This window comes from Callorhinus ursinus, unplaced genomic scaffold (assembly GCF_003265705.2).
Source record: "Callorhinus ursinus isolate GAN/ISIS: 27379988/994484 unplaced genomic scaffold, GSC_fseal_2.0 scaffold16, whole genome shotgun sequence".
In the NCBI taxonomy this organism is placed as follows: Eukaryota; Metazoa; Chordata; class Mammalia; order Carnivora; family Otariidae; genus Callorhinus; species Callorhinus ursinus.
This window is the reverse complement of record NW_027397078.1, coordinates 25,897,770-25,912,897: the sequence shown is the minus strand read 5'-3', so window position 1 is coordinate 25,912,897 and position 15,128 is coordinate 25,897,770. Positions and strand designations below refer to the sequence as shown.

The window sequence follows — 15,128 nt, the reverse complement described above, 5'->3', positions numbered from 1 at the left end:
TTGAGACCTGATTTGTGACCTAGGATGTGATCAATTCTGGAGAATGTTCCATGGGCACTAGAGAAGAATGTGTATTCTGTTGCTTTGGGATGGAATGTTCTGAATATGTCTGGGAAGTCCATTTGGTCCAGTGTGTCATTTAAAGTCTTTATTTCCTTGTTGATCTTTTGCTTAGATGATCTGTCCATTTCAGTCAGGGGGGTGTTAAAGTCCCCCACTATTATTGTATTGTTGTCAATGTGTTTCTTCGCTTTTGTTCTTAATTGCCTTATATAATTGGCTGCTCCCATGTTAGGGGCATAGATATTTACAATTGTTAGATCTTCTTGTTGGATAGACCCTTTAAGTAGGATATAGTGTCCTTCCTCATCTCTTATTACAGTCTTTGTTTTAAAATCTAATTTGTCTGATATAAGGATTGCCACCCCAACTTTCTTTTGGTGTCCATTAGCATGGTAACTGGTTTTCTACCCCCTCACTTTCAATGTGGGGGTGTCTTTGGGTTTAAAATGAGTCTCTTGCAGACAGCATATGGATGGGTCTTGTTTTTTAATCCAATCTGATAACCTATGTCTTTTGATTGGGGCATTTAGCCCATTTACATTCAGGGTAACTATTGAAAGGTATGAATTTAGTGCCATTGTATTGCCTGTAAGGTGACTGTTACTGTATGTTGTCTGTGTTCCTTTCTGATCTTTGCTGCTTTTAGGCTCTCTCTTTGCTTAGAGGACCCCTTTCAATATTTCCTGGAGGGCTGGTTTCGTGTTTGCAAATTCCTTTAGTTTTTGTGTGTCCTGGAAGCTTTTTATCTCTCCTTCTATTTTCAATGACAGCCTAGCTGGATATAGTATTCTTGGCTGCATATTTTTCTCGTTTAGTGCTCTGAAGATATCTTGTCAGTCCTTTCTGGCCTGCCAGGTCTCTGTGGATAGGTCTGTTGCCAGTCTAATATTTTTACCATTGTAGGTTACATATCTCTTCTCCCGAGCTGCTTTCAGGATTTTCTCTTTGTCTGTGAGACTCGTAAGTTTTACTATTAGATGTCGGGGTGTTGACCTATTTTTATTGATTTTGAGAGGGGTTCTCTGTGCCTCCTGGATTTTGGTGCCTGTTTCCTTCCTCACATTAGGGAAATTCTCTGCTATTATTTGCTCCTATATACCTCTGCCCCTCTCTCTCTTTCTTCTTCTTCTGGGATCCCAATTATTCTAATGTGTTTCGTCTTATCGTATCACTTATCTCTCGAATTCTTCCCTCATGATCCTGTAGTTGTTTCTCTCTCTTTTTCTCAGCCTCTTTATTTTCCATCATTTGGTCTTCTATATCACTGATTCTCTCTTCTGCCTCATTTATCCTAGCAGTTAGTGCCCCCATTTTTGATTGCACCTCATCAATAGCTTTTTTGATTTCGACTTGGTTAGATTTTAGTTCTTTTATTTCTCCAGAAAGGGTTTCTCTAATAACTTCCATGCTTTTTTCAAGCCCAGCTAGTATCTTGAAAGTCATGATTCTGAACTCTAGGTCCGACATCGTACTAATGTCTGTATTGAGTAGGTCCCTGGCTGACGGTACTACCTCTTGTTCTTTTTGCTGAGGTGATTTTTTTCATCTTGTCATTTTGTCCAGAGGAGAATAGATGAATGAGAGAAGAAAATGCTAACAGGTTTACAACGTCCCCAGCAAATATACTGTATACAAATCAGAAAAGACCTGAAACCAGGGGAAAAGAAAGGGAAAGAAAGAAAAAAGAAAGAGAAAAAAAAAAGAAAAAAAGATAAAAACAAAAACAGAACAATACAAAAAAAGCAGAATGTGATCAAATATGATCAGGCTAGTGCATAGATCAGTGCCACACACTAGATTTTGCGCGTATTTTGGTCTGTTAGATAAAAGTGCCTCCTAAAATTTTAAGGGAAGAAAGACATATATGTACAAAATAAGGGTTGATACAATGAAGGGATAGAAGATGACTGTAAAGATGAAAATTATAAAAGATTTTATAAAAGGACTTGATAAGAAGTTGTTTGAAAAAGGAAAGAAGATTTAAGAATAAAAATGCGAGAGAATGTGATCAGGCAGGAGACTAGAACAGAGCCATACACTAGTGATTTAGGGTATATTTTGATCTGTTAGAAGAAACTGTACCTCAAAATTTTAAAGAGAGAACAACTTATATATATATGCCAAAAATAAGGGTAACTACTATGAAGGGATAAAATATGACTCTAAAAATGAAAAATAAAAAATGTTTTTTTTTTTTTTAAAGAGATGTTGGTTGAGAAAGGGAAAAAGATAAATAAAAAAAAAAACAGTTAACAAAAATTAACTTTGATGAACTAATGGATCATGGTAAAAAAAAGCCATGAATTCTATGTGCAGTATTCCCCTAGTGCTGGAGTTCTCCCGTTCTCCTTGATTGGTAAACTTGGTCTTGGCTTGCTGGCTGTTGGTGCTGATCTTCTGGGGGAGGGGCCTGTTGCTGTGGTTTCCAAATGTCTTTGCCGGAGGCTGAATTGCCCCGCCCTTGTCGGTCCGGGCTAAGCAAGCTGCTCGGGTTTGATCTCAGGAGCTTTTGTTCCCTGCAAGCTCTCAGTACAGCCTTGGAGGACCAGGGTGAACATGGTGGCCTCCCAATCTCCACCCGGAGGAGCTGAGAACTCGGGGCCCCGCTCCTCAGTGTGCCCACAGAGAAAAGCAGTCACTCCCTTGTCCCCCGTCTCCGGCCGCTCTCCGTGCTCACCCGGCCTGTGACCGAGCGTTGCTATCTCTGGCACCCGACCCCGTGTGGAGTCTCCAAACCCAGCAGATCCCTGCGGTGCGTTCCCGCGCTGCTCCTCCCGGTGGAGGAAGGGGAGTCTCCCCGGCTCTGCCAATTGTTGGGTCCCTGCTGGAGAAGCAGTGGCCCAACTGGGCCGCGGATCACAGTTTATGGCAACCCCAAGCTGAGAGCCCGCGCCTCGGCTCCGTCTCTGCAGCCGGCTTCCCCACTCCAATACCTGGGAGCTCTGGCGCACTCAGGCACCCCCGGTCTTTCTGTGACCCCAAGGGTCCTGAGACCACACTGTCCCGGGAGGATTCCAACCCTGCTTAGCCACTGCAGCGACATCCCTCAGCGGAGCCAACTTCTAACAGTTCCGATTTTGTGCTCCGCGGCTCTATCACTTGCCAGAAGCGGCTGGCGGAGGCCCCTCCCCCACCGTCTATCCTCCCGAATATCGCCTCGGATTCACTTCTCCGCATGTCCTACCTTCCAGAAAGTGGTCGTTTCTCTGTTCAGAGAGTTGTTGCTACTCTCTTCTTCCATGTCCTGTTGAGTTCGTAGGTGTTCAGAATGGTTTGATCCCTATCCAGCTGAATTCCTGAGACCAGACGAAATCTAGGTCTCCTACTCCTCTGCCATCTTGCTCCGCTCCCTGTGATTTCCTTTCTTGACTTTCTTCCCTTCCTTTTTTTAAAGATTTTATTTATTTGAGAGAGAGATGGAGGGAGAGAGAGAGTGCGCGCGCATGGGGGGGTGAGGGTCAGAGGGAGAAGCAGACTCCCCATTGAACAGGGAGCCCGATGCGGGACTCGATCCTGAGACTCCAGGATCATGACCTGAGCCGAAGGCAGTCTGACGCTTAACCGACTGAGCCACCCAGGCGCCCCCAGCCTACTCTACCTATCCTGATGAAACTAAGTTCTCACTGACCCAGCTGGGAAAGGCGGGAGCTGCCCCTGGCAAGAAGGTCACAGACTCCTGTTTTAGTTACTCTCAAGCTTTAGCAATTTTTCAAAATTAAACATTTTTCAATGTGTTGTTTGGCTTTGATGATCAATTCTCAGACCCCTAAAGTGGTTGTTGATGATTTTGTCCAGTTTTATACTTGACTTTTGTGGAAAGGATTTGCTGACTTTTTCATATACTCTTAGCTGGAAACCTGGATTCATGGCCCACTTATTTTTTTTATGGCCCACTTTTTAACCTTGGCTGATATTCTGGTCTCCAGATCTTTGGCTGGCTCTTGTTATGCTCTCTGGGTCTCTTATTACTCTCCCTTCCAACTCTCTGCTCTGTTCTAGACTCTAGAAACTCTAGGCACTGTACCAACCCTTGGCTTAAGCTGTGATTACTGCCTGTCCCTCTTACCCATGGCTGCCATCTACCCATCCCTGCCCTTTGCCCTTCTAGCCTTCTTACACACCCACAAAGTTAGTTACAAGCGTTGGACTTGAAGGAGGAGGCCTACAACTGAACTATTCCCCTGCCCATCCCTGACTCCAATCAAAAGAACGCAGAGGTTAGAAGGCTTTCAAACTTCTTTGGAAATGACAGATAACAGCTTTAAAGTTCTATGTTCCACTGTCCTTGGTTCTCTCTTGTCATCACAGTATCTCTCAGTCCATCTCTCGTGCTTCATTCCTAACCTCAGTTATTCAATAGAAATTTTAGATGTAGGGTTCTAAAAGTAGCTTCTTGAATCTGATGACTTCAGCAAATGTTTTCCAGTATCCTGATGAGCCATCTACATGTAGTATGGTAGTCACAGATCTGTGTGAATCATCCTGTTTTTTTTTTTTAGATCTACTTCAGATCAGTTCAAACTCTTCTTGCAATTTGTGGAAAAATCAAGGTATTTTTGTCAACAGTATTTTTTCTGAATTTTCAAGGTTTGGGCTTCTCAACATTAGAGATGCTGTCAGGGTAATTCTTTAATTTCAAAATGCTGTTTTTCATTTGGCTATGTAGTAAGGCTTGGGTTGCTAATTGAAAAATCCCTAAGTGTGTCCTCTTTAACATCATCTTAAAATACTGATGAACTGTCAGATTCTAATGGCCTTGACTATTTCTAATATTTTATTTATGCCTTAGAAAAATGCTGGCTGACTTTGTGGGCTTAGGTGAACTCTGTGATCTTGTGTAGTTTTTTTCTCTGTCAGAATACCTCTTTCACAAGGACATTAAATTGGTTAATGTTTCTGGAAAGGTTATCCAGGAATGAAAATCAGTGCAATAGTACTAATACTTTTTAAATTTTTTAAATTTATTTTAGAAAGAGAGAGAGCACATGTGCAAGCAGGGGAGGGGGCAGAGGGAGAGGCAGAGAGAATCTCAAACAGACTCCCTGCCAAGTGCAGAGCCCAACCCAGGGCTCTGTCTCAAGACCCTGAGATCACAATCTGTGCCGAAACTGAGAGTTGGACACTTAACTGACTGCCACCCAGGCTTCCCTCAAATTGTACTAATTCTTGTTTCCTCAGACTATACGTATATTTCAGGGAAAACAACATCAAAGAAATTTAAGGTCCTCTGTGTAGTAAAGTGGTAGGATAAGTCATTTTTTAAAAATTATTTATTGATTTTTAAAAGATTTTATTTATTTATTTGACAGAGAGAGACATAGCAAGAGAGGGAACGTAAGCAAGCGGGGTGGGAGAGGGAGAAGCAGGCTTCCTGCTGAACATGGAGCCCCATGCAGGGCTCGATCCAGGACCCTGGGATCATGACCTGAGCTGAAGGCAGACGCTTAACTGAGTCACCCAGGTGCCCCAGGATAAGTCATTTTTTTAAAGGAAATTTTTGGCTGCTCCTTTTTAAGCATTGTAGGAAATTTTAGCTTAATGATACACATTGGCTTTAATTCACATCTTTTAGTTTTAAAAATTGATGACTTAATCTGGTGGGAATGATTCTGGAGTAGCTCCACTACACTAGTTTACTTTGAACAGCGCATCATGAGTTTATTTCCACAAAGCCCTGAAATATCATTTTGCTTCTTTGTGGGTATAGGAGATAAATACACTTTATCTTTCATTCTCATGGAATCTATTTCAGCTGAGCTAATGTATATTAAGAAGTTTCTAACGCAATGGGAAATGTCAACAATAATGGAATTAATTGGGTGGTCATACCTGAAGGTACATACTTAGGGCTTGGTTCTCAGAATTGTCACTTCATCAGCTTGCTTAAAAATAGAGGATTTAGTCTACTGCTTGGCTTGAGTCAAAAGTAATTTTTTCCCCGTAGGGTCCCCTTTCTTTGACAGAAATGACTTTAAGTCAGCTTCCCTATTAACTCACTCTCATTCGTCTGTGACCAAACATGTCTGGATCTTTTTTTTTTTTTTTTTTAAGGTTTTTACCTATTTTTTGACAGAGACACAGTGAGAGAGGGAACACAAGCAGGGGGAGTGGGAGAAGGAGAAGGAGGCTCCCCGTGGAGCAAGGAGCCTGATGTGGGGCTCGATCCCAGGACCCTGGGATTATGACCTGAGCCAAAGGCAGATGCCTAACGACTGAGCCACCCAGGCGCCCCTGGATCTTCTTTTTCTATCTTTTCAAAAATATGTAAAAAATACGGGGCGCTTGGGTGGCTCAGTTGGTTAAGTGGCTGCCCCTTGATTTTGGCTCAGGTCATGATCTCAGGATCCTGGGATGGAGCCCTGCCTTGGACTCCATGCTCAGCCGGGAGTCTGCTTCAGGGTTCTCTCTCCTTCTGCCCCTTCCCCCTGCTCTCTCTCTCTCTTTCTCTAAAATAAATAAAAATAAATAAATCTTTAAAAAAATATGTAAAAATACATCAGATGTCTACACAAATTATGGTTTTGCCCATAATTTTTGTTTGCAAAAGCATTATCTATAGCATGGAATGGGAAGGATATAATCTATAGGATATTAGAAATAAAGCAATAAATATTCTGTGGTTTTGTCATTCCATATTCCTGCAACTATCTTTAAGAGTTGATAGGTAAAATGTAAAACCTTAGCCTGATGTATATCTCTTTTATATGGTCCATAGAAATTGGGGCACCAGTTTCTTTGTCTTTAGACAATTGTATTTCATTATTACTATTACACTCCTTTTGTGTATTCCATTGTCCAGTATAATTTCATCCCCATATATTTTTCTTCTGAAATTTATATGAGACCTCTTCATACCTTGTCCACTAAATCCTTCCCCAAACACAGACCACAGGAACACCCTAAGGTCATGGTAAGAAGAAGTTAAAGCACTTGAATGACACTCTTTGTTTATTCAAGTAGATGTATATATAGCAGTACAGTCATTTACATAGATGTAATGATCTGCTCAGCGCATGCCACTTGGACAATAGTCTTAGCCCATAAGGAGCTTAAAATCTTGTTGGGAGATAAGTTGTGTGAACTCATATGCTTTCAGGGCTCAATCAGTTAACAAATGGTGACCTAGACAAGTACAAATGCTAGGGGGTGGTGGGGACTGTGGAAAACTAGTCATTGTACACCTCATTTAAAGGAATTCCAATTCAGTCCTTTTAAAAGCCATCATGTTGGGCAAATGAAACATTTTTATGGGATAATTCAACCCAGTGGTTACAACTTAATCTATGGACAACCAACTTTTTGTGTTTCATTTATCTATTGCTGTGTAACAAACCACTCAGATTTTTTAGAGGCTTAAAACAAGAATTACTCATTTCTCTCTCTCTCTCTCTCTCTCTCTCTCTCTCTCTCTCTCTCTCTCTCGGCTCTGGCAGTCACTGGGCTGAGCTGGGTGGCTGTTGCTCCCGGTCTTTCATGTAATTGTAGTTAGAGAGTGGCTGGGGCTGGAGTCGTGGGGGAGGCTTCTTCTCTCGTGTCCAGTGGCTGATGATGGCTGTTGGCTGGAATGTCTCCTATGGCTTTGTGTACTGGGCTTCTTTACAGCATGCTGATTGAGCAAGAAGCGTCAAAGAGCAAGTTCCTGAGAAAGAGAGGCGGAAGGGAGCATGTTTGTACACCAGGGGGAGGTTGTACTGCCTTTAATTGCCTAGCTTGGGAAGGCCCGTGGTGTCATTTCCATTGCATTTTATGTTGTAGAACCAAGTCACCAAGGCTAGCCTATAATCCAGAGAAGAGGAATTTAGACTCCACTTCTAAATGGGAGGAGTGTGAAAAAAATTGTAAACACCTATTAAAACCAGGGTAGGTAGCCTTATGTTAGAGAATAGTAAAACTAAATATATAATAAACTTGGATATAATGAGGGAGATAGACAAAATATTTAATGGCTGGTGTGGCATGGGCACTGACCAATAAGAAGAAATAATAGCACCCAGAGGTGGTAGGATCTACTGGTGCAGCAACTTAATATCAGTTCTGGGTATAATCAAGGCTCCAAACATACCTTAGAGACAGCAAGAGCTCTGGGAAGTCAGGAAAGGTGAGATCATGTGTTTGAAGTAAGATGTTTTAGGTACTCTTGCTGAAGCTTCAGAGGCCCGATCGGGCCCCATCCGATTGTTTGATTTCTTTGTTTTGTCCACCTTTGTCCATCAGGAGTTAGAAACGTTTTTCCTGCAGGGACCCTTATCCTCATGTTTTGCAAGTTCATTCTTTGCTAAAGGGAGGGGGGAGCTGGGAGGGAGGGGAAGAGAAGGGATGAGCTCTAGGAATACACATCATCTTTTGTACAAAGTATGCTTCAGCCCAATATCATTTAGAAGCCAAGCCGAGAGGCACCCGGATTCTCCCCTCTTGACTCAAACTTCAGGCGTAGAAATGCTGGGTTCTTTGGGTAATGTGTTAATTTTCTGTTGCTGCTGTAACAAATTACCACAGCGTTAGCAACTCCAAACACAAATGTATTATCTCACAGTTCTGGAGGTCAGAAGTACAGGATGGCTTGGCTGGTTCTTCAGATCCAGGTTTCATAAGGCTGGAGTCAAGGTGTCAGCTGGCTGGGCTCATAGCTGGAGGCTCTGGGAAGAATCCTGTTCTAGGCTCATTGAGGTGTTGGCAGCTCCACCACCTGGTAGTTTTGGAACTGCCATCCGTACTTGCTTGCTGGCTGTCAGTTGGGAGCCACCATTCCCTTCTCGAGGCTTCTTTCTGGTCCTTGCACCGTGGTCCCTACATCTCAGCCAGCAACAGCATGTCAGATCCTTTTGACTCTTGGAATCTGATTTCCTCCATTGCATCTCTGGGGTTCCAGCCACGGAAGGGTCTCTGCTTTTAAGGACTAGTGATGAGATTGGGCCCACCTGGATATCCAGGATAATCTCCTTGTTCTAAGCTTTAACCTTAATTTCATTTGCAGAGTCCTTTTGGGGATGTAATGTAACCTCTTCACAGGATCCAGGGATTAGGACATGAACATCTTTTGGGGCACCCTAATTCTACCTACTACAGGGAGTGACATTATGATGATAAAGGGCCTTTTGCTTCCACTTGTTTCCTCAAGAAAGTAGACCAGTCAGCAGGTTTGTTTGCTAAACATTAGGGCTTACTGAAATACTATTCCTAAATCCAAAGGAAAAGAATACGCATTTTATGGAAAAGAGTATAGGTGTCGGTTTTGACTAGAAGAGGCACTCTTGTTTTCCTGATTTCTAGGAATGTCTCCAGCACGATGTAATGCTTAAAGAACTGGTTTGGGAAAAAAAAAAAAAAAACTGGTTTGAAGTCAGACCAGACCTTGGGCAGGTTATATAATGCTTGTTAAGTCTCACTGTCCTGGTCTATGAGATAGGCTAGTAATTCCTATAGTTGCTGTGGGGAAGAAAACCCGAGGGATAGGGTGTGCTTAAGGGCGTCATGAGTGCTCAGTGAATGTTCGCTGCCGCTACGACTACTAATGATAGTAACAGAATGACCTATTCATAGACTTCTTTATAGGGAGAAGGTATGTGTGGATCAACTAGAGTCAACACTTGGATTTCCTACTAATTTCATATTAGTCTGACTGACATAAATTATTAGCTTGTCATAATTCTTCTATTAGGTGTAAACTACTAAAATGATTGTTCCGAAAAGGGATTTATACGAGTTTATTTTAAACAATTTAGCTTAAGACAACTTGGTTTTCATCATAAAGGGTGGGACCTCACAGGCATCTAAATTAGGGGTCCACACACTGCAGCTTGTGGGCTAAATCTTGCCTGATGCCTATTTTCGTGTGGCCTGTGAGCGCAGAGTGATTTTGAGAGAGAAATATTTGCAGTCGATTTGAGATAAGAAGCACTAACCTTGAATCCCAATTAAGCAAAAATGTTATTCTGCCTCAAAAGAATTCCATTCTTCTCATTAACAGGCTGTCTTAAAAAAAGTTGTACTCAGTACATTTTTAATTTCATCAGTAACATTTTGTGGAAGCTTTGCTCTTACTCCAGAAGAACCTACATAACATCTTTGATTCTTGCCTCTTTGCCTGCAGAATGCCTAAATGTTTACCATCTGACTCTTGACAGAAAAACATTTGCCAAGCCCTGATCTAAGTAATCTATGCATCCACGATCTCTTAATGCAGTACCGTAATTTTATAGCTAAAACCATAGCCCAGGAAGGTGGGCAGCCATTCCAACACAACCCAGCTACTTAGTGAGAGAGGCAGGATGAGCCATTAGATCTTTTGGTGCTTAAATCTGTGAATTCAGGGGCACCTGGGTGGCTCAGTCAGTTAAACGTCTGCCTTCAGCTTAGGTCATGATCCCGGGGTCCTGGGATGGAGCCCCGCAATGGGCTCACCTCTCAGTCAGCGGCGAGTCTGCTTCTCCCTCTCCCTCTGATCTCTCTTGCTTTCTCTCTCTCAAAGAAATAAATAAAATTTAGAAAAAAATCAGTGAACTCGCGACTGGAGCAGGCAGACCCTTTGGGGGTAGCATGGTCACACTTTAGTCATGTCTCTTTATGTGGGCCTCTGTATTGTCATCAATCTAAAACCTCTAATGGACAGTTCAGAGGTGATGCAGCATATAAACTTAGCTGTCCCATGGACCCATTGAACAGGGCCTGCCGAACATCAGCTTGTTGCTGTTTCCATCTCTGGGGAGAGTCCTTTAGATTCTAGAATTTCTCCTTAAACCTATTTCAGAAGCACCGGTGCTTTTTCCGTAAAGTTAGTAACAGTGAATAGCCAGGCATGTTAATATATTCTCGCTGAACCCTGTTCAGTTTAGGATGAGATTGTTCACTGAACAGAGCAGTAACCCTAAACTGAGGTGATAATTTGCCTACGTGCCCCACTTCCCCATTGTTCCCTGGTTATTTGCTAATAAATCCTGCCGCCTTGTGTTCGTTCTTGCTGCCCTCCTGCCTGGATAATGATGATTGCCTGGTGGTATTTGCTTCTCTTTCTACAGGTGGTTCACAAATCCAACGACCGTCAATGCCTTCTACAGTGCATCTACCAACCAGATCCGTGAGTACCCAGCTTCTTGTCTCCTTGTTAACCTGGTACAAAATGGAAGGAACCCTTCCCTCACTATGATTTCTTTATTGCCCTCCAAAAGTGATCAGGTATGTTGGTGAGGGCAGTTTCCGTTTCTCTCCCCATATGCCCGATTTTCCTCTCTCCCTTCACCTTATTGAGTAAACAAACAAATGACAATAAATAAAATTACAGTGCAGTTGGCCATGAAAAGGAGCAAGCTTCCACTTTTCTTTCATCATGATCTTAATGATTTTGTCCAAACCATTTGTCTCTTTCTAGGATTGATGGGAAAAACAAGCGGGAAGCTGGGCTGATGGCACAACCTGAGGGGACTATCTATAAACAGAAGCTTGGCAATGTTCTGATTAGCCTTAGGATGTAAAGTCTTAAGTTGCTTTTATTTACATGTGTTGAGTAGATAAAATTATAAATGCCATGAAAAGTTTAAAAAATGATTAAAGATCAAATTAAATAAAAAAACGTGACAGCACCAAGTGTTGGCAGCAGGGACACACGTACCTATGCTCGTGGAAAGGTAAATTGGTTCACCCGCTTTGCAGAGCAGTTGGGTGAAGCCTGGAGAAGCGGAAGTTGTCCCTGCATATCTCTGACCATCATGCGCACTCCTGGCATGGGCCTCAGTGCTGTGTTTTCTCAGTGTGGTCTTGGGACCAATGGCAATGGCATCATGGGGGAATTTGTTAGAAATGTCAATTCTTGGGCCCCACCTTAGATCTATAGTTCTCAAACCCTGCACATGGGGCTCAGAAATCTGTTTTATTAAGGCTTCTGGGTAACTCTGACATAGCTTGAGAACCACTGCCTAGAGGTCTCACCTGAGACATCACCTGAGGAGGTCCATGTGAGAATGCTCATACCGGTGTTTATAATAGCAGAAAAAGGGAAATAACCTCTGTGTCCCTCTGCAGGAACATGGCTCAAGTGTGGCATGTTCACCCAAAGGAATTCCAGATAGCACCGAATAATGAATGACCTAGAGCAACATGTGTTAACGTGGATAAAGTTCACAAATATTGGTTGTGTGGGGAAAAGGACAACTGGGGAAAATACATCGAGTATGATACCATATAAAAAGTTGAAGAGCATGCAAAAACACTTCTGTATATTGTCTAGAGGTATATCCTCTTGAGTGAAAGTATGAAGACATTCATGAGAACGACAGACTTTTGAGTTCAGGTTGGCAGTGACCTGTTGTGGGGAGGGTGGGCTGCTCCTGCTCAGGCCCTGGCTGGTTTCTCATCCCTCCTGCACCTCTCCTTGTCTTCCATCTTCACTCCCTTGCGTGGTGATAACATCTAATCTCATGCTTTTAAGCATGCACTTTGTTGAATGTGGGGAACGGAACTTACAAAGACTTGTCGCCCTTGGCCATAGGCCCATCTCCTCCTCATTAGATACCCTTCATAGCCTCCTCACTGGTCTCCCCGCTTCTGTCCGTATCCCCCTTCAATCTGTTCTAAATCTCATATTGCAGCCATTTAAACATGTTTTACAATCTTCTCAGGTCCCTCCTTTGCTCAGAACCGGTTATCAGCTTCCCTTCCCATTTAGAATAAAAGCCAAATTACTTATAATGGCCCTCAGGCCTCTTACTGCTGTCTTATGTCACCTCTGTTCCAGCCACACTGGCCTCCTTCCTGTTCCTAGAACATGAGACTCTTCTGTCCTAGCGTTTATACTAGAGGCTCTCTGCCTTGGAAAATTCCCCAAGTGATCTGCGTAGCTCATGCTCCCATTTCCTTCAAATCTTTGCTTGAATGCCACCTTCTCAGTGAGGTGCCTTGCCTGCCCTCTGTTAATCCTCCCTGCTGGCCCTCATCCTAGCAGGACTCCCTGGCCGGAGAGGACACAGCTCTGGAGCCATGACTGCCAACTCCCAGCAGGCACAGCTCATTAGAGTCGCCCTTGTGTGGCCACTTTTGGGAATGGCAGTCTCTGAGGGACTGGTCTGAGAGCATAATGCATAGAAGGAAAACAAGCAGATGGTGGTAATTTTTGATTTCTACATTAATTTGTATAATCAGATCAGTTAAATATTTTGAATATGTTGAATGTCACTCCTTACTCTGGAAAGACTCATTATTATTTTTTTCCTCCCAGTGTTATTGAGATGTAATTGACAGTGAATGTATGTAACATGTGCATCATGATGTTTTCATATAGCTCCAGATTGCGAACTAAGATGCATATGTTACATAGGAACTTAAGATATTTGAGATTTTATTTTATTTTATTTATGTATTTTTTGGAGCGAGAGAGAATGAATGGGGGAGGGAGGGGTAGAGAGAGAGGGAGAGAATCTTAAGCAGGCTCCCTGCCCAGCGTGGAGCCCGACGCGGGGCTTGATCTCACAACCCTGAGATCATGACCTGAGCTGAAATCAAGAGTCGGACACTTAACCGACTGAGCCACCCACGTGCCCCAAGATATTTGAGATTTTAATTATAACTACTATTTATAATAAGAATTATATGTGAATTATAATATTAGTTGGGATAACCTGTTGGGCAATAGAAAATTCTTTGGATTATCTTTTTCTCTAAAAATCCCCACTTTTTATTTTATTTTATTTTTTTAAAAGATTTTACTTATTTATTAGAGAGCACAAGCAGGGGGTGGGGGCAGAGGGAGAGGGAGAAGCAGATTCCCTGCTGAGCAGGGAGCCAAATTTGGGGCTCGATCCGAGGACCCTGAGATCATGACCTGAGCCAAAGGCAGATGCTTAACTGACGGAACCACACAGGTTTTTATTTTGAACTACTTTAAAATGTACTAAAAAGTTACAAAACTACAACACAGAGTTTAGCCAACCACCCCACTGTTAGCATGTAACTGTAGTGCAACGATCAGAACCAGAAAATTAACATTGGTATATCACCATTAATTAAACTCAAGGCCTTACTGAAATGTCACTAGTTTTGCCACTCATGTTTTTTCTGCTTCAGAATCCTATCAAGATTCCCCATTACATTTAGTCATTATTTCTTCTTAGTCTCCTACAGAGTGTAATAGTTCTTTAGTCTTTCTTTGTCTTTCACGACTTTGACACCTTTGAAGAGTACTGGCCAGTCAGTTTGTGGAAGGTCCCTCAATTTGTGTTTGTCTCGTGTTTTCACACGATTGGATTGAAGCTAATGCATTTGGGACATGAATGTCACAGGAGTGATGTTGTGTCCTCCTTAGTGCATCATATCATCAGGTTTATGCTATCAGTGTGTCTTCTTGCTGGTGATGTGACGTTAGCCCTGATCACTTGGAGAAGGTGGATTCTCCTGGGTTGCTCCACCATAAAGTTGCTATTCCCCCTGCCTGATTAGGTGGCAAATATCTTGGGAACTGTATCACTGAGACTGCATATATCCTGTTTCTCTCCAGTCTTTCCCTCACTGATTTTAGCATCCATTAGTAAAACTTGCATGCAGCAAGTGTCCCTGTACTGTTTGCTCACTGTTAATTTCCATTTCTTTCCTTCCATTTGTATTGCTGTGAATTCTCTTGTAAGGAAGGGGTTGCCCATTCACACATGGGTATTTTATTCTGTGGGTACTAATCCAGTACTCTCATTTTCTATGTCATTGCTCCAAGTGTTTGGCTCTGGCCATGAGGAGCTCTCATGGGTTTGCTGCTAGGATCTTGCATCACAGTGCTCCTCAACTTGCTTTTTGTTAACTGAAGCAGATGCCTGCTGAGCTCCTTGAGCTACTGAGTTCTCTCTGTGCAGGGGGGTAAGTCCCTTTCTTAGCATGGATCCCAGCTGCCCACCTTTTCTGTTAGGAGCTTTCAGACTTGACTCGTAGAACATTTCTTCTTCCAGACGGGGTCCAGAAACCAGCAGGAGTCAGACTGGGTGCAGCATAGAACGGTTGAACTGGGTCCAGAAACTGCCTGGATTTGGACTAGATTATCCATTTTATCTATCTATCTATCTATCTATCTATCTATCTATCTATCTATCTAT

At 42.7% G+C, this 15,128-nt stretch overlaps 1 protein-coding gene across 2 annotated transcripts in view; it reads left to right on the top strand.

Moving 5' to 3' along the window:
* PHEX (phosphate regulating endopeptidase X-linked) overlaps nucleotides 1–15,128 on the top strand; it is a 221,777-nt gene that overhangs the window by 148,709 nt on the left and 57,940 nt on the right. For both annotated transcript variants that reach the window (XM_025857499.2, XM_073901981.1), the window contains one exon: nucleotides 11,079–11,137. In XM_025857499.2, the coding sequence (XP_025713284.2) occupies nucleotides 11,079–11,137 (59 nt within the window). The remainder of the gene's footprint in view (nucleotides 1–11,078; nucleotides 11,138–15,128) is intronic.